General features: G+C 49.1%; 1 protein-coding gene and 1 non-coding gene across 2 annotated transcripts in view; both read left to right on the top strand.

Annotated features, from left to right (window-relative positions):
• The window catches only part of TCEA3 (transcription elongation factor A3), a 36,234-nt gene extending 17,204 nt beyond the window's left edge, over positions 1–19,030 (top strand). The window contains exons 6-11 of the mRNA XM_032622408.1: positions 5,187–5,350; positions 5,522–5,578; positions 8,811–8,965; positions 14,174–14,320; positions 15,972–16,043; positions 18,254–19,030. Coding sequence (XP_032478299.1) covers positions 5,187–5,350; positions 5,522–5,578; positions 8,811–8,965; positions 14,174–14,320; positions 15,972–16,043; positions 18,254–18,262 — 604 coding nt within the window. The 3' untranslated portion in view covers positions 18,263–19,030. The remainder of the gene's footprint in view (positions 1–5,186; positions 5,351–5,521; positions 5,579–8,810; positions 8,966–14,173; positions 14,321–15,971; positions 16,044–18,253) is intronic.
• TRNAG-CCC lies at positions 11,112–11,184 on the top strand. The gene has a single exon. It is a non-coding gene; the product is annotated as a tRNA-Gly (tRNA).
• Positions 19,031–19,363: the final 333 nt, after the last annotated feature.

The raw sequence follows: 19,363 nt of genomic DNA, 5'->3' as shown, positions 1-19,363 counted from the left end.
AACAAAACACATCTGTAGCCCACCAGTTTGTGGCCTCTAAAGCCAGGCAAAGATATAAACTCACGATCTCTGCCTTCACACAGCTAATCACTAGTGTGGAGGCAGACACCAAAATGCTTGTTTTTCGAAGATATAACGCATACTGGGAACACAGTATCTCAACATGACTGGAGAAGTCAAAGGAGACTTCAGGGAAGAGAGAGTATTTGTGCTGAGAAGTGAAAGATGAATTGCCTGGTAGACAAGCCGACTGAGGGCATCCCAGGCAGAGGGAATGGCACGTGCAGAGGTGTGGCAGTATGAGTGAGCATGGTGCTCGGGGAACTGTAGCTGGAGTACCAGGGGACAGACCACAAAGGCCACCACTGTGACAGAGAATAAGGTTGCGCTTTGCCAGCTGCCCTTGGGACCATTTGTCTTAATCGGTTGACTTTTGTTTTCCCCCCACCGAGCAGTTTCGGCAAGGTGGTGGTGCAGTAACCAAAATGCCCTCGAGGTGGCGCATAGGAGCAGCAAGACGGGCCTCCAGGGGCCTCTGCTCAGTCCTGGGGCAGGAGGATTTTTTAAGGAATTGGTGATGTCAGACCACAGGCTGGTGCTGGCACTGCCACATCCGGGGAGCAGAAGGAAGCTGCCGACAAATCCAGCACCCCCACCCCCGCCCCCGCCGATGATGCCCTCTCTGCAGCTTGGCGCAGTTCCCAATCATGTGTATTGAAAGCAAAGTGAGCGTGGCTGCCTGATATGCCGTCCAGACACGAATCCCAGCCAGCCAGCCAGCTCCTAGCCAAGAGGAGGGACTAAGGCTGGGAGTGCCTTGCCAGGAAGGTGCGGGGGGGAAAATACAGCAGGCAGCCCAGCCTGGTCCAGGTAAGGGGACTCTGGAAAACTCTGCGCTTTTTAGAGACACAGTGAGATGTGTTGAAAAGAATTTGGAGGGGCAGGCAGAGCTAGATGTGTGGTCTGACTCTGCCATTTGCAAGTTGGATAACCTTGAGAGAGTCAGTTCAACTCTCTGAGCCTCAGTCTATTGAACTGTAAGATGGGGATAACTATGACCCCACCTCTCAAGGTCACTGTGAGGATCACATGAGATAACGAAATGCTTAGCACCATCCCTAACCCAAATGAGTACTCAGTAGATGCGCAATGCTTAGTAATAATACTCACACTTAATGTGGCAACCTCTGTAAGCAGTCTGTGTCTGGAACTCCCTTAGGTGCTTTATTCTTCTAAGCAACTCTGTAATGTGGGTACTATTGTTTTCTCCATTTACATGTGAGAAGACTGAGGCACCTAGAGGTTAAGGAACTGACCCAAGGTCAAATAGCTACTAGGTGCTGCTGTCGGACACTGAACCTGGGAGTTTGACTCTGGGGCCTGGGTTCTTAATAAATATACCATCCCAGTGTGGCTGTCCCCAAAATGACAACTGCTGTTAATGTTTCTTACTATTATGCCTCCTTCCAAACAGTGTGCTACTGACTCCTGGTGGCTCCCCGTTTGTGAGTGCTAGACATTGAGGATGTGGTGATGGGCACACAGGTCAGTGAAGGGCAGCACCAGGAAGAATCTGGGGCTCCATCCCAGCTGTAGGAGATGGGTTGGCCCAGGTTGTGGGAGTTGACAGATGCTGGCTCAGAGGGAGATCCCTCTCTTAAGCCTAGAGAAGTGGGGCAGCTGGTTTTCCAAACAGGACCTGCCCCCGCCCATTTCAGCTCTGTCTAGAGCCCTGGATGTGCCTTTCATCTCTTTGTGGCCAACTCCCTCAATTCCTCATCTATTCATTCATTTGACAGAGATTTATCATGTGTCTACCTAGAGCCTTGTCACAGGTGCTGGAAGACAGTGGTGAACCAGCTGATGGGGTCCTCATACTCTGGGACCTGTAATCTGGAGATGGAGGCAGACAGTGTTTATAAACACATAAACAAGTTAATTTTAGACTTGGATAAGTGCTGTGAATGAAAGAAATCAGGTCATGTGCTAGAGAGTTACAGGGCAGGACAGTCGGCTTGGCTGAGGTGGTCAGGGAAGGCCTCCCTGAGGATATGACGTTTGAGCTGAGACCTGCCTGGTGGGAAAGCACCAGTCATCAGTTGTAGGAAAAGCTGGAGGAGGAAGAGACTTCCAGGAGGAGGGACCAGCCAGTGCAAAGGCACTGTGGTGGGAGTGATAGGTGTATTTAAGAAACAGAAAGCAGCAGTGCAGTGGGGGACTTCAGTGAACTGTGAGGGGAGTGGGGCATGAGATTAGGTCAGCAGGGGAGACAGGGGCCAGATGTAGAGGGGGAGGGTAGGAGGCCATGGTGAGGAGTTTGACTTTATGCTGAAAATGATTGGAAGCTGTTAGAGGGTCAGAAGCAGGGGAGCAATGGGATCAGCAACCCTCCAGGCTGCTGTGTGGCAAGTAGATTGTAAGGAGGGCAAGAGGAGACCAGCTTTGGGGCGATTGTGGCTGTGCAGGTGAGAGCCCAGGGACTGAGACCAGGGTTGGGTGCAGGGGGATTCATTTTGGTCGCAGGCAGCCCTTAGACTTTAGAGTTTATACCCTTCCCAGCCTTCCCGCACCCACACCTTTACTCCCGCTGAAATCTGACTACAGGAGAGAGCTGGTTGGATCTCAGCTTCCCTGTCCCTCCCTGTGCTCTGCTGCCAGGCAACCCACTTGTCAGACAGAGCTGGGTAGAATCCAGGGTAAATTAATCTAGAAGAGTAAAGTTCAAACTGCATTAAAAAAAATAAAAGCTAAGGAATCCCTTCGGACAAAATTTTTGGGAATTCAAAATGTAAACCTTGGGAGTTCCCTGGTGGTCCAGTGGTTAGGACTTGGTGCTTTCACTGCCCTGGGTCTGGGTTCAATCTCAGGTTGGGAAACTATGAAAAAAAAACCCATAAACCTTAAAAGGGGAGAGCCTTCCCTCCTCAGACCACCCCACTTCTGTGGCAGCACTGAGACAACTTTGAGGAACCTCAGGGCTCCAGAGAACACAAAACTCTCAGTGGTCCAAGGGTATCTATGGTGACAGAGGGGATCCAAGGTTAGGACAAATAGCACAAGTTGGGGGACGAGGAGGCAGACGGCAGAATTCACACTGATCAGTGTTCAGCAAGTTGTCAGATGGGATTCTCTTGTAACCCCAGGTTTTTAACACTGGGAAGCTTGAGCTACTCGGCCAGCCTCACTCCCAGGCACAATTTCTCGGGCTTGAGTTTTCAGAAGCCCAGCATCTTCTTCACTAGTATTAAGTACGCTCGTATTGCTGTACAACCATCACCACCATCCATCTCCAGAGCTTCTTCATCATCTGAAACTGAAACTCTATACTCTTTAAATAATAACTCCCCGTTCTCTCCTCCCCCAGCCCCATTCTACTCTATGAATCTGACTACTCTAGGTACTTCATATTAGTGGCCGCTTACAATATTTGTCCTTTTGTATCTGGCTTACTTCACTTATCGTAATGTCTTCAAAGTTGTAGCATGTTTCAGAAATCCATTCCTTTTATAGCTGAATAATATTCCATTGTGTTATATACCACATTTTATTCGTACATTCATCTACTGATGGACACTTGGGTTGCTTCCACCTTTTGCTGGCGGCTTCTTGAGAACAGGAAGACAGGAAGCTTCTGGTCTGAGCCATCAGCACAGAGGGACCATTCACGATTGTCAAATGTTAACAAACAAAAAAAGTGTTTCTCATGACAAAAGTATCAATAGATATATTCTTTATAGAAGACTTAGAAAATATGTATAAGTGAAAGAAGAGAATGAAAATCTCCTATAATCCCATCTCAGAGAGATAATTGCTATTAACATGGTGTTATGGTCTGAATATGTGTGATCCCTCAAAATTCATATGTTAAAGCCCCAACCCCCAATCTGACTGATTTGGAGATAGGGCCTTTATGGAGGTAATTAAGGTTAAATGAGGTCATGAGGGTGGAACCCTGATCCAATAGGATTAGCATCTTTATAAGAGACACCTTGAGAGCTCACTTGCTCTCTCTCTCCACCACGTGAGGGCTTAGCAAGAAAGAGGCTGTCTACAAGCCAGGAAGAGAGCTCTCACCGGAAACCAAATAAACCAACACCTTGATCTTGGACTTCCTGGTCTCCAGAATTGTGAGAAATGAATTTCTGTTAGGTCATGCAGTCTATAGTATTTTGTTATGGCAGCCCGAGCTAAGACACATGGTTATCCTTCCAGTTCATATATATTTGTGGTCTTCTAAGCCAAAACCAAAATGGGATCATTCTTAGGCAGTGTATCATAGGAGACAAGAGCATAGACATTGGAACCAGGTAGATCTAGGTTCAAATCTTAGCGTTGTAACTTTAGGCAGATCTCAGGAGTGTAACTGTTTCCTCATCTGCAAACGGGGATGATTTACAGTATCTACTTCCAAGGACTGCTGTGAGGATCAAATTAGAAAATGCTCCTGAAGTGCCTGGCACAGTTCCTGGCACATGGTTAAAGACAATTCTCTTAAGTGGTGGCGAGTTCATTATTCACTGGACTCTAGTGAGGGAACTTTTCTGGTTTGTCTGCTTTATCCCTTGTTCTTAGCACAGTACCTGGAAAATAGGTGCCTAATATTTATTGAATGAGTGAATAGATGGTTCTGTGAGAGCAGATAGAGAGAGCAGCTAGCATGGCGCCTGGTGGATGATAGAGTTATTGGCATCGTTACACTTTCTGTAACCTCTCAGTAGAGCACAGTGGTTGGCTAAGTGCCTGGGTACCAGAGTTCACCCTCTGGGTTTCAATTCTGGTTCTTCTGGTTTCCAGGTATGTGACCTGTCATATTATTTTAAATGCATCTCTCTAAAATGCACTTAAAATATAACTCTAAAATGGGGCTACGTATAGTACAGATCTCATGGGGTTGTTAGGAGGATTAAATGAGATGATCCTTGTCAGGTGCCTAAAACAGTACCTTCCGGACTTCCCTGGCCATCCAGTGGTTAAGACTGCACGCTTCCAATTCAGGGGACTCGGGTTCGATCCCTGGTCGGGGAAATAAGGTCCCACATGCTGTGCAGCCAAAAAAAAATAGTACTTTCCTCATATGTTTTTTATGAGGATTAAAGGAGATCATCCATAAAAACATCTAGAATGGTGCTCAGTAAATGCTTTATTCACTTAATGTCAAAATGTCTATTACTGATTTTCATCCTCAGATCAAACAGTGGCAAATCGAAAGGAGAGACTCCCAGAACACCCAGCAGCCCCTCGAGCCCCACCTTTGCCCCCTCTGTCTGCGTCCTGGCGCCCTGCTATCTCACGGGGGACTCTGTCCGGGACAAGTGTGTGGAGATGCTCTCTGCAGCCCTGAAGGCGGATGGTGAGAGGGCCTGGGCCAGGGATGGGGGAGGGAGGGCTTCCCAAGGTCAGGGAGAGGTGGTCTTTCTCAGCACCCTGAAAGTGGTACAGGATGTTAGAATCCCCTGTCCAAGCAGGCCTCACTGCCAAGGTCATCTCCAGCTGATGTCTGTGTTTCCCGAATCTCTTTTAGACGATTACAAGGACTATGGGGTCAACTGTGACAAGATGGCATCAGAAATCGAAGACCATATCCTTGAGCTGTGCCAGGGCTGTGGGTGCCTGAACTGTCCAGCGGCAGGTCTCCCAAGTACAAGGGATCCAGGACAGTGAGTGGGCAGTGGAAGGACTCAGGCATAGGCCCCTGCTCTGCCCCTGAACCTGAGTTCTTAATTCTAGCTAACATCTATTAAGTTTGGCACCTGCTGGCCTTTTGATAAGCTGTTTACGAGCAGTACATCATTTCACGTTGAGAACAATCCCACAAGGTAGGTTCCCTGTGGGATTAATCCCATTTTACAGATGAGGTAACTGAGGCTAAAAGCAGCTAAGTTACATACCCAAGCTCATACAGTTAATAGTAGTGGCAGAGTTGGGACGATTTGAGCCCAGAAAATGTGACTGTAGAACCTGAGGGCTCAGACAGGCTGTGTCTTTTTTTAAGATTTTTTTTTTTTTTTATGTGGACCATTTTTTGAAGTCTTTGTTGAATTTGTTACAATATTGCTTCTGTTTTATGTTTTGGTTTTTGGTCATGAGATATGTGGGATCTCAACTCCCCAACCAGGGATCGAACCTGCATCCCCTACATTGGAAGGCGAAGTCTTAACCACTGGACCTCCAGGGAAGTCCTCAGGCTGTGTCTTGACGTGCCTGGGTTGTGACATTGTCAATGAGTCGAGACAGAGAGAGGACAGCATTCCTTGTGCTCAGCCCTTCCCTCTCTTCCTCCTCTGAAGATAACAGCTCCCATGTTTGACCCCCTAAATATGTACCAGGCACTGTGTCCTGGGCAGTTGACACTTCCTACCTCTGTTAATACTTGCAATAATCTCTGTGAGGCAGGGGCTGTTGTTCCCATTTTACAGATGAGGAAACTGAGGCTCGGGAACTACTGAGTATCAAAGCTGAACTGAAAACCATGGTCTTTGGATTCCATGTCCTGAGTTCTTCCCTTATGCACCATGCTTCCACTATCTGAAGGCAGCCTTGTCTAGACAGAGGAGGTGACTACCATGTGATATGGCCGATTGCACCGAAAGATTTTTTTTTTTTTTTTGGTCGCACCACACAGCATTCAGGGATCTTAGTCCCCTGACCAGGTATCAAACCCGGGCCCCCTGCAGTGGTAGCGTGGAGTCCTAACCACTGGACCACCGGGGAATTCCCAAGATTTCTGTCTTGGAGGGGGAATCCCTCCACACTGTGCCCCACTGAATGAATGCATGGAATTCCTTCTACTGGAGACAAAGCTTTGCATATCAAAAAGGTATGGAGGGTGGGAACAGAATCCCCAGGGAACAGGGGTGTGAGTGTCCCATTAAGGCCCTTTTCTGGCCTTCTGGGCTCTACCTAGGGGCTCAGCTGGGGTTGGGAAGGTACAGGGGCCATCTCAGAAAACAAACTTCCTGCTTCCATCTCCTGCCTGAGAACCACCCTATTATCTTTCAACATATCTGGGAGTTTCCCTCCACCATCATTTAGTTATTAACCAGCACTTCTTGAGCTAATCTAACACCTCTCCAAGTACATTTTCATAATTTCCAATTAATTCAGTAACACAGAACATGAGGTATCAGAACTCTCAGGAGCTTCGTCTTTGTTTTCTCCCAAACAGTTGTCCCTCCAAGCAGGTCCCTCCACCTTCAAGCCCAGTTGAGACAAAGGTGGATGATCCAGTCCATAGTTCCACTGCTGGCCTTCCCTCCTCTGAACGACCCTCTTCTGAAGGACAGGAAATCAAAGCTGCACCAACGCTTTAGCTCTTTGTTCTTAGGTGGTGGGAAGTCAGGGGAAGGATAAATTTGGGGGCTTGAAAGCTCTATGTCCTAAAAAAGATCTGACCTCTTTGGAGCAACCCAGGACTAACATGGCAGCCGTGGGGCTCACATATGCTCGTTTTGGGGGTAGGGGCCTATGATCCCTAGGTCTGCACTCCACCTCATCCCCCTCTGTGACCTCAGGAAATGGAGGCAGACTCAGGAAGAGGCTGATGAAAGGATTGCCAGCCCTGTTGTCCCCACATATCAAGCAAATCCCCACCTCCAAGAATCTCAAACACAGATTTTTAAACAAATATTTTGGCTTTCAAATGGATTAGGGCATATTCTTTCTTTTCATAGTTGTATTGTGCAAACAACAATCAAGGAAAACATAAATAACACCACCTTCCCTCCCGCCACTTCGAGAAAGCCAGCTGTGTCCATTTTCCCACATTCCCCATGTTCTCTTTCTTGTATATGGTTTTTCCCAGCAAAGGCTTCATCTTCCTGATTCTTCTTAGCTTAGGAGACGAAGAAAATGTGGCTTTGTTCCCTGAGGTCCTCCAGAGGATGGAGAAGGTTTTGGGGGGGAGGCCTGTCTGGGATGCAGTGTCTGGACAGATAACTCACTGTGGTCGGTGGCCAGGGGCAACCTCCTGCGGGGTGAGTGGAGAGAGCATTACGGTTAGGAGGGGGTCTGGCTTCCAGCCTTGGCTCTGCTGGGAATGTGCCCTGTGACCTTGAGCAAGGGCCTGCACCCTTTCTAAGCCTCATCTTCTTCATCCATTAATGAGCAAAGTAACTCTGACCAGCAATTCCCAAAGTGGGTTCCACGATAGGTATTCCCAGAGAAAAGGGAGGAGAGGCAGGCAGGTGGGTCTATGCTCTAATATGTTGGCAACACCAGAGTAAACAAAACTCAACGATTTCTTTATTGCAATACTGCCTGGAGCCTTAGACACGTGGCCCCTAATCTTATCTTATGTTTTCCTCTGATGGCTGGACTTACAACTTCCAGAGGCCCTTTCAAACTAGAGGCTATCGTCATCACTGTCATCTTAGCCCCTAAATGTTGAGCACTTGACATGCCCCAGACACCACGCTAGTGCCTCACGCAGCTTAGCTCACGGAATCCTCATAACGGCCTTTTATTTACAAATAAGGAAGCCGAGGCCCAAAAGAGGTCATGGGACTCACCTGAGGTCACACAAGAGGCTTAGACAAACCCAGGCTGCCCATTCCTGGGGTCCCTGACACCACAGCGCTTGAGATGACCTGCTGTCACCTTGGAGGCTATTTCCTTTCCTTGATATGCAGCTGACCCCAAATGCCCAAGTGAGACCCCCTACTTGGGGAATCAGAGGCCACAAAGGTGCCTGACCACTTGTATAAGTCCAAGGAAGGGAAGAGGTGGCCTTGCAGCTCCTCGGCCTTCAGGGACAGGCTCCCCGTCCTTCTGTGCTCCCCTGCAAGTGGCTGGCCGGCCCTTGACTATGTCACATATCTACCAGGAGCTCAAGAGCACAGATATGAAGTACCGGAACCGCGTGCGCAGCCGCATCAGCAACCTCAAGGACCCCAGGAACCCCGGCCTGAGGCGGAACGTGCTCAGCGGGGCCATCTCCTCTGGGCTCATTGCCAAGATGACGGCAGAGGTGAGAGTCGGGGCCGGGACCTCTGTGTGGTGGGACAAGGGGCCGGGCCCCTCCAGCCTTGCCCAGGTCTGAGAGGCAGTGGCTTGTAACTCAGTGATGAACCAGGGGCTTCCCTAGCCGGACCGTCTAAGACTCCCCATCCCTCAGGGCCCCTGGACCATCAGGACAGTGAACACAGCTACCATGTCTTCAGCGCTGTGCTAATCGCTTCGGTGTGCTGGCCAGTTCTAGCTTCACACCAACCGAGACAGAAATGTTTATCATCTCCATCTTATAGGCGAGGATACTGAGGCTCAGAGGACTTAAGTGACCTGCCCGTGCACACAGCTAGAAAAGGTCGATGCCAGGAGCCAAGCTGTCTGGCCCCGGAGCACCCTCTCCTCCCTGCCTTGTGATCTGCCTCCCTCTTCTGCCTCGTTCAGTCCTATATCCCATTACCCAGCTCTGGGCCAAAGCCAGAATCGGAGTCCCTGACTCCATGGAGCACAGCCCAAGGTGCGGGGACAGACATGTATACAAATACATATGATACAGAGGTGGTGGCTGCCATGACAGAGCCACCACGGGAGCTTACGGGAGGGAAGGATTGACCCAGTTTGAAGGGGTCAGTAAGGGAAGGTAAAGGGAACAAGCCTGTTTGAGGAAGTATGTGCAGTGGTTAGGAGCACGGGGCCTGGGCCGAACTGCCCGGGTTTGACTTCTGCCTGTGCCACTTAGCTGTGTGATCTTAGACCAGCCACTTAACCCCTTTGTGTCTCAGTTTTCTCGTCCGTAAAGTGGAAGTAATAACAGCTATCCCATGAAGGATTGAATGAGTTAACACATGTGAAGTGTTTAGAAGGTTAAGGCAAGTAAAGCCCTCCCAGGAATTAGTATATGTTAGGCCCATTCACTGGCCATTTCATCACAGTGCTATCAAAGAGGAAATATTATCCCCATTTTGTGGATGAGAAAACTGAGGCCACCCTCAGCTCATAAGTGATGATGAGGATTTGATCCCAGATCTGTTTATTTCAGAGTCTCTGTCTTGGAAAGACCTTTGTACATCCTCAGGTATGAGTGGCTCTTTGCCGCCAGAGCTAACTCAGGGGATTCCCCGCAAGCACGTGGCAATGGCACTGCAAAAGCGCTACTAAATCCAAGCGGCCCCGAGAAGGGGAGGGGAGACGCACTGACGTCCTGGAGTCTGGGTGTGCCTTGGGGTGTCTGGGAACCCTCTGAAACTATTGTCAAGAGTGTGCCTCTGTGTGTTTATGGTGTGCGTGATGTGTATGTATGTGTGGTTTGTGTGATGTAGCGTCTGTGTGTGTGGTGTCTGTGGTTAGTGTGTGGTGTATGCAGGTGCGTGCTGTGTGTGTTATGTAATACGTACGTGTTCATTTTTCTGAGAAGAGGGTTTGCTGCTTTCCTCAAATACCCAAAATTTTACAAAGAGCCCTGGCTTTAGGATAAAATGGGGAACTTGGCACCGGCGGACAGGGATATCTTTTGGCTTAATCTAAAATATATGCTCTTTTTAGGCAAATGACAACATATACCCAGAGTTACAAATTGCAACTTGGCTTAACAGAGTATTATCCTTCCCTGTGAGGTGAAGCTGTGACTTTGATGGGAATCCAGCCTGCATTTCCTTCTCTCTGGCCCTCACCCTGTGGCTCTGGGGTCCCTCGGCTTCTCTTTGTGTGTGTGTCATGGGAATGCTATCAAGAGACTGTCTTACAGGCAGTTCCAGAAACATTGGGAAACCAGGCCCCGGAGAACCAAGAGCAAGGTGTAGGCACAGGTGTGAGCCAAACCCAGCAAGTTCCCAGAAGCTGGAGGCCAGAACAGAGCTGGGTGACTGAATTAGGACAAAGACAGGCCCCAGAAGTCTCAGCAAAGGAACCGGCCAAGTCTGGCCCCATCCAAGGACTATTCACTAGAACAGGGCAAGAGAATCGGGTGATCAACACAGGCCCAAGAAGAGGCTGACCAGGCCAAAGGCAGCAAGCCAGGACTGCATCACGCCCTCCACAGGGACTGCCAATGCCAGCCGCTGAGGAGCCCCCTGCCCGCAACCCAGGCAACGGAGGCCCAGGAGCCCTCCTTCCTGGGGTCAACTTTTGCTCTAGGCAGGAAGCTTTTATAAGAAATAGAGGATTGGACTTCCCTGGTGGTCCAGTGGTTAAGACTCTGTGCTCCCAATGCAGGGGGCCCAGGTTCGATCCCTGGTCAGGGAACTAAGATTCCACATGCTGCAGAGCAGCTAAGCCCATGCGCCACAACTAGAGAGAAGCCCGTGCACCACAACGAGTGCATGATCCCACGTGCCGCAACGAAGACCCGACACAGCCAAATAAATAAATATTTTTTAAAAGATGGGGCTTCCCTGGTGGCACAGTGGTTGGGAGTCCGCCTGCCGATGCGGGGGGCACGGGTTCGTGCCCCGGTCTGGGGGGGATCCCACGTGCCGCGGAGCGGCTGGGCCCGTGAGCCGTGGGCCATGGCCGCTGAGCCTGCGTGTCCGGAGCCTGTGCTCCGCAACGGGAGAGGCCACAACAGTGAGAGGCCCGCTTACCGCAAAAAAAAAAAAAAAACAAAGAAAAAAGAAAAATAATAGCTTGGGGTTGGGCTGCCTGCTGTGCTGTGGCTCAGAGGCCAGAGGCTCCCGTCAGGCAGCGCCTGGGGCAGCTGATGCCTGTGTGAGTGCGTGGACATCCCTCTCTGCCTCCTGTGTCTCCCTAACTCCCTTTTTATGTCTCTTTCCTGGTCCACCTGATTCCCTCATTCTTCCTCCTCTCTTTTTCTCTCAAACCCAGATGATTCAAAGAATGGGGCAGATTCTGAGATACCCATTAGAGCTGTTGAGTGGACATACTGGCAGCCCACAAGGAGAGGGGTTTTGTTCCCAGCGTCAAAGCCAGTGCCTGGTGTGTCATAAGTACTCAACAAATATTTAGCAAATTCACATTGTACATGACGTGAAGATCCAGTGTCATCTCTACACTTATTTTCCTCATTTTCGACCTTATTTTCTATATTACTGTACTGACCCCGTGTGTCTTTGATGCTGCCTCCTAAATGAGGCAGGAAGAGATAGGTAAATGGATTGGTAAGTGGATAGAGTTCTCCTGAGCTCTATTTCTTGTCTTTTCTTTTTTTTTTAATTGAAGCATAGTTGATTTCCGGTTTATTTCTCAGCTGGCACAGTCTGACCCACAGCCACATCTCCCACACTCCTCACCTTGACCCACACTGAGTACCCTTCCCCAAACATGTTATTCTTGTCCTCTGATCTCTGGCATCTATCATTCTCTTGTGCCATCCCCCTCAGGAAGTCCTGCTTATCTTTCAAGACTGGTGAAGGTGTCAGCTTCTTTAATGAGCCTACCTGCCCCCATATGGGCTTTCCCTACACTTTGTATACCTTTGCTTTAGTACCTCCTACACTATCTTGCAATCTTGCTTAAATGTTTGGCTGTTCTACTAGATTAGCATTACCTGGGGACAGGAACCAAATCAGGTCTGAATCCTTAGGGCTTAGAGGCAGTGGTAGGCTGGAGCCAGCTCCTACCAGCTCGGGAGAGATGATTTATGTGTAGCTCTTCCCAACTCTGCATTCAGTTATATCACATTAGTAGCTTGAAAATGGCCATGGTGGGAGTGTTTACACCATGGAAATCGGTAAATGCTACAAATTAGCCACCACTGCAGCCAAAGCCAGTCTACCAGCACACCAGTGCAGTGAAAGGCATTCAAGAAATTGACATCCAATACATTTTGAATGAATAAATGTATTATGCTCTGGAAAGTCCCCCAACATTAAAGTCAGCTGGTTTTGCTTATATGGCCTGGGGTTGACTTGTTTTTGTATATACCCCTGCCATTGGTTAGGACCTAGTCCTTGAATTTGACACAGTAGGACATTCGTGTGTGTACTAGGATAACTTGGGGGCACTAATAAAAATGCATATTCCTGGACCTGCCCTTAGAGTTTTGGATTCATAGGAATCTGCATTTTGTCAAGAAACCCAAGTGGTGATAATGTAGCAGTCAGCATACTAAATGTGTTTGACCTTTGTACCAACTCTGTTCCCCACAGTTTAAGGGGTCATGCTAGATGGCAATAATTAAAATGCTTAGCCAGTGCCAAATCCTCTTTAAAAAAAAAAAAAAAGTTTCGTTGTTTTTTTTTTTTTTTTGGCCGTGCCTCATGGCTTGCGGGATCTTAGTTCCCTGACCGGGGATTGAACCCAGGCCACAGCAGTGAAAGCAGTGAATCCTAACCAGTAGACCACCAGGGAACTCCCCAAATCTTTTAACATTAGCTTCGGGACTTCCCCAGCGGTCCAGTGGCTGGGACTTTGCCTTCCAGTGCAAGGGGTGTGTGTTCCATCCCTGGCTGGGGAGCTGGGATCCCCCATGCCTCTCGGCCGAAAAACCAAAGCATAGAAGCGGAGGCAGTGTTGTGACAGATTCATTAAAGACTTTAGAAATGGTCCACATCAAAAAAATCTTAAAAAGGAAAAAAATTAGCTTCAGCCATCTTCCTCCCCCCAAACCAACACTAACTAGAGCTCTCTCCAGTTTGAGTGTCTCCCTCTCTGCTCTCTTCTGGAAGACGTTCAAGGCAAGTCAAATGGCCAGGGGAGGGACAGAAAAGGGGAGGACCTGGATAATGCAGACACTAAGTGCCTACAGTGAGCTGACGAGAGACAGGAGGCTCTGTTCTGTAGGAACTTATAGAAAAAGATATTCCATGATGCAATCACAGGTGAGCAGTTAGTTGTGTGAACCCAGGAGCTTCAGGTCCTGCGTGGGTGGGGTTAACAGCAGTAAGTCATGAATAGTCGAGACCAAGGTTCCCACCAGGCAGAATGGCCTGGCCGGGCAGGGATCCCAGCTCAGACGGGCAGTGGGTCAAGTCCAGACTGGAAGGACAAGGGGAACATCATAGATCAGGTGGTCAGTAATCAAGTCAGATTAAGCAGGAAGGTACACAAGAGTACCTGAGGAGATGTACACAAGAGTGTTGATCCTGGGGGAAGCTGTTTGCCTTGTACCCTCCTATATGTGCCCTACTGTACTTGGCCCAGTTGGAGCACCCGAGTTTGACCTTCCACCCAAAGGCAGAATGGGGACTCTTCTGATAAAGGCTTTTCCCAGCTGGGACAGGGCCAGGGCTCCTGGGGCTCCCTGGCCCTGAAGGGCAGACTCATTTCTCTCCAGGAAATGGCCAGTGATGAGCTGAGGGAGTTGAGGAACGCCATGACCCAAGAGGCCATCCGTGAGCACCAGATGGCCAAGACAGGCGGCACCACCACCGACCTCTTCCAGTGCAGCAAATGCAAGAAGAAAAACTGCACCTATAACCAGGTATGGGGTGGGGGAGGGGCCAGTGGGGGAGGAGGTGACAGGGGCCAGGAGAAGCTTAGGGACAAGCCAGCGGGGAGAAAGGGCTAAAACCCTGGGCTGCAGAGAGAAGGGCAAGTCTTGGTACACCAACATCTGTGGCTTCTAGAAAAGATGCATGCAGAAGCACCCAGATCTGAGTCTGTGAGGCTTGGCCAGCGTGTTCTGGCCTGCCCTGAAGCAAGAATAAGAGGGACCAGACTCACAGGGCACAGAACAACTGTACAGTCACAAATGGTTGGAAGGGAACTTAGCAATAAAAACTCTGTCGCTCACTTTACACACAAGGAAGCCGAGGTCCAGACGGGGACAAGTTTTGCGGCTTTGTCTAAGGCGGCAAAGACCGTGGCAGAGATGTTAATAAACCCAGATCCAGACCTTTCTGCCTGCAATACAGCCAACTTGGTAGTAAAGCCTAAGGGATTTAGCCCCGAGTCGTAAGGTAAGGGTGAAGACCACTGCCCTGGCATGGGGAGCCGTGGGAGGCTGTGGAGGCCTCTTCTCTGAGACTTAAAAGCTGTCTCTGGGTTGTATGTGTTATGCCCTTGGGGCACCGATATTCTTGGATTCTAACTGGTGCTTTGTCACTCTAGAACTCTGTTCATTCCCCCATCTGCTCTCAAGCAAGATTTATCAGAGCACCTTGCCCTTGGGGATCTGTGGCTACAGCAGAAATAGTGAGCCTTGCCCTTCAGGAGTCTCTTGGAGAATTCTAGTTCAGGAATCTGGAGATGTGTGTGCAAGTTCCTGCTCCCTTCCAAGCACGTTTCCCTGTGGAGTGACGTGCCTCCTGTGCATTGCCTCCCACCAGAAGCCAAATGCCCATTCGCAAAGTTCTCTCTCCACAGAGAGACCCCAGTGGTATCCTTCCTCAGGTGTCATTGCTCTGCAGTGACAAGGCTGTGCTAGGCTGTGTCCTCCTGGCCCACTGCTGGACTCACCCATTAGAAGGGGGACTTCCCCCCACTCCACAGACTCCAGCTGACATGTTCATAGCTGAGTGTCCACAAAGCAACAACTTGCTACATGTCATGGCCATCCAGGGTTGGCTGCAGAAAATCAGAACAGCAATTGTCAAATCTGGAAATACCAGGGATTTGCTGTGGGAAACCTGGTTTCTGCGCCTGAATGGTCTGGTTAAGGGGATGAGAAACTAGAAAACAATATTAAATATCCCCAATGATCTTCAAATCCCTTTTCCTCTCTGGGTCTCAGTTCTTCCACCTGTAAAATAAACAACAAACTGGATGATCCCTAAGGTTGCTTCCAGCTCACTCAGTTCTGATCAGAGAGGTACATCCAATAGGATGTGTTCATTTTTCCAGTAGGAGATGAGTCTTGAAGCAAGAGAAGACAGATCAGTTCGGAAGAATCAACAACAAAGAGTGAGAGTGCAAAGGTCAGGTTGAGCCAGGGAGATACTGGAAGTGAGCTGATGGAAAACATATGAATACACAATGGAATTCTTAGTGATAAGGGAATTGCCAAAGTGGAGTGGGAGTAATGGTGCCAGCCTCTGGGATTTGGACCTACTTCTACAGACAGTGGGAGCCATAGCAGGTCCTAGAGCAGGAAAGTGACTTCATGAGTGGTCTCTGCTCTCTTTTTCTCTCAGGTGCAGACACGCAGTGCTGATGAGCCCATGACTACCTTTGTCTTATGCAATGAATGTGGCAATCGCTGGAAGGTCTGTATTATCTGTATCTGTATCTTTCTTCCTTCCCTGTCATCCACAGATGCTGCCCACATAAGGAGTAGGATGCCCACAGCCCAAAAGGGACCTCATACATGGGGGGCTTGCCAGCCTCCACAGAGCAGGCCTGCAGAGCTGGAGATAGTGGTGGGTTGTTTTGGGGAGGTGGGGACACTGTACATGTGTATGTGCATGTTTTTTTTTGGAAAGCACCCAGCTGGGGTGGGGACAGCAGCCCGCATTTTATCACAGGAAGGGCAAGTCTGTCATTCGAACACAGATGGAATCAGCCTCCTGGGATCCACAGAGGGGAGGGAAAACAATAGCACTCTGCATTTGGACCACGCCTCTCTGCAAAGTGGTTCCACAGATGGTCTTTCCTTTGAACCTGGTCACAGCCAGGGATGAGGAGACAGCGTTGCCCCCAGACGCTCCCAGGTCATCCTCCCCTCCTAGAGCAGCTCTGGAAAAGCCTTACATTACCCAAGGCTGTAACCCAGGTGGGCCCCAGCCCCTGCAGAGGCAGCGGTTTTGTTTTCAGGCATGGGAGCCAAGCAAAGACTCCCTTCACAGTGCTCCTTCCTGCCTCGTCTTCTGAAACAACTGAGTGTGGTCACATGGTTAATGTACGGTTACAGTACCATCTGACTTGCATGTGTGCTGTGTAATGTCTGGGCCACCGGGCAGGCTGCAGGTGCTCTTAAAATTGTAAGGTACTTAGCAAGGACTGAGCGTGGGACTGGGAGTCAGGAGCCCTGGTTTCAGGTCTCCGCTCTGCCCTACTCGCTGGGTGACCCTGAGCGTGTCACTCTCCTCCCATGGGTGATGTGACAATTATTACATATGCACACACACTTTGCAACAACTAAGAGAAATGTTCCTTTATAATATTACTCTCATTTTCAGATGAGGAAATTGAGCTACTGAAATGGTTAACAAGCATAAAGTCACAGAGTTTCGAGCACCGAAAGACAGTACTCCACATTCCTGATCGATTGAGTTTTCTACAACTTTATGTAGGGCCTCAACAGCCATGGGGCCTCATAAGAACTGCCATGTATTTTAGGGTAAAAGTCAGACAATTATGTATTTTTCTTTTATTCACTTAGGGATGGGGCCAGTATAATGGCCTACTGGTTTAGAGCATGGGCTTTGGTATCAGGCTCAAATCCTAGCTTTATGACTTACAAATGACCTGAACTCTCTAGGTCTGGATTTCCTCATCTATAAAATAAGGGTAGGAATACTTAGCCCACAGAGCTGTTTTGAGGATTGAGAAGGTAATACACATAAAGAATTAACAGGGCCTCTGATAGCTCATGTGGTATCTTTGTCAAATTAGAAAGAAGTGTCATTGCCTCCACGTAGACACAGCCTTGCACCAGGGTACAGAGCTTGGCAATGAGCAGGGGCTGAGTTTCAGCCCCAACCTGCCCCTTTGGCCAAGCTCTCTTGTGCAGTGAACAAGCTGTACAGCCATACAAAAAAGCCCTGAGCACATACGTGCCTGGTACATAGAAACCACCATTCTCATTATTGTGAGTTTGTTACCTATTAGTATTATGGGAGCTTCGGCAAGTCATTTAACCTGTCTGAATTGCTTCTTTACCTGTGAAAATGGAAGAGATATGACAGTGCCTATCTCACAGGGTGGCTGTGAGGATGAAATGAGTTAATATACGTTAATGCCGCCTAGCCCAGAGTAAGTGCTCAATCAATTGTAGCTATTGTGTTACTATTGGGCAAAAGCTCCAAACCCAGCTCCTCCTCCCTGATTCCTGGAGAGAAACTGGAATTCGGAAGTTGGAGAGGCAGGTCCCACTAGAGGTGGCAGCTACATGGCTTCTGACAAAATTTTCAGGTAGTGTCCATTGCCATGTGGGAGACCTAAAGTCTAACCAAGCTATTAGTAATAATCACGGTGTTATTTCTGACCATAAATTGAGAGCCTACTGCATGTCCGCCATCGCATCTCCATTCATTACTTGATATACTTTTCTGCGTTGATCGGCATTATGATCCCGTTATGGAGATGAGTGATTTGTTCGGGGTCACACTGCTAATAATGGCAGAGCTGGGATCTGGACTCTGGTCTGTGTGGCTCCAGACCCCACCTTCCTTTTCATGTCCCTCCACCTGCCTCTAGCCTCCCTGAGTCACGGCAAAGAAAGTTCTAAAACACTGTTGCCTTTTTGGTTTTGTAGTTCTGCTGATAGAACCACCAGCCAGGATTTCAGTGAACAAGGTGAGGAAGAACAAAGAGAAAGCACTAAGCCATCGTAACTGGAGAAAAATAAAAATTAAAACGAAGAAAAGTACTTAACTCTGAATGGGGCATTAGGGATCAGAGGGAGAATTCTTTTACAAATTAATAATCAGTTATTAATAGTGATTGACTAATAGGGGGAGGCTAATTGGGGTACAATGCTTAGTCCGTGTTGACAGACCTCTTGTAGAAACTCAGAGCCTCAGAGCTGAGGTGCCGTATCTTTGACAGTGACTGGTAGACCTTTGCTTTGAGTCCCTTCCTTCACATCTGAACCTCTTGGCCTTTTCTGAGTTGGAAACTACCAGACCGACTCAAATCTTACCCACCCCACCGTGAATCACACGTGCAGAACAGTTGGCACATGGTTTGGCTTAGGCAGATATGACTTCCACATCGTGTAGAAAGATTTCTTCCCCACTCCTCATCTCTTCCCAGACTCTCTGCTATTCCCTGTTCCTAGCTTGTTTGGGGGCCTTTGAGGACTCCAGACCTGGTCCCTCTAGGCAGGGGACACATCATCTTGAGCTGAGGGTTTCTGAGTGAAGTGTACAGTGGTAGCCGAGTTTGGTGGCCCCTGGGAGGTCCTGAGCCTTGGAACCCATCCAGGCCCAGGCAATGCGTTCCTCACAGCTCTACTGTGGCCTGAGCTACAGAGGAAGTCTGCAGTGCACAAGGGCCCTTGTTGTGTTTCTCCCGTGATGAAATTGGCTTGCTTTTTTTTTTTTTTTTTTTTTTTTTTTGCGGTACACGGGCCTCTCACTGTTGTGGCCTCTCCCGTTGCGGAGCAGGCCCCGGACGCGCAGGCTCAGCGGCCATGGCCCAGCCGCTCCGCGGCATGTGGGATCTTCCCGGACCGGGGCACGAACCCGTGTCCCCTGCATCGGCAGGCGGACGCTCAACCACTGCGCCACCAGGGAAGCCCCAATTGGCTTGCTTTTTAAGCTGATAGGAATTTTAGGCAAATCTGGAACCTTCTGGAAAAGCCTTGGGGGCAGGTCTGGTGGGTCTGTCCTGGGTCTCAGTCGCTGACTGTCCCTGGCCTTCC

The sequence above is a fragment of the Phocoena sinus genome, chromosome 1 (genome assembly GCF_008692025.1).
Source record: "Phocoena sinus isolate mPhoSin1 chromosome 1, mPhoSin1.pri, whole genome shotgun sequence".
Classification (NCBI taxonomy): Eukaryota; Metazoa; Chordata; class Mammalia; order Artiodactyla; family Phocoenidae; genus Phocoena; species Phocoena sinus.
This window is presented reverse-complemented; position numbering and strand designations above follow the sequence as displayed.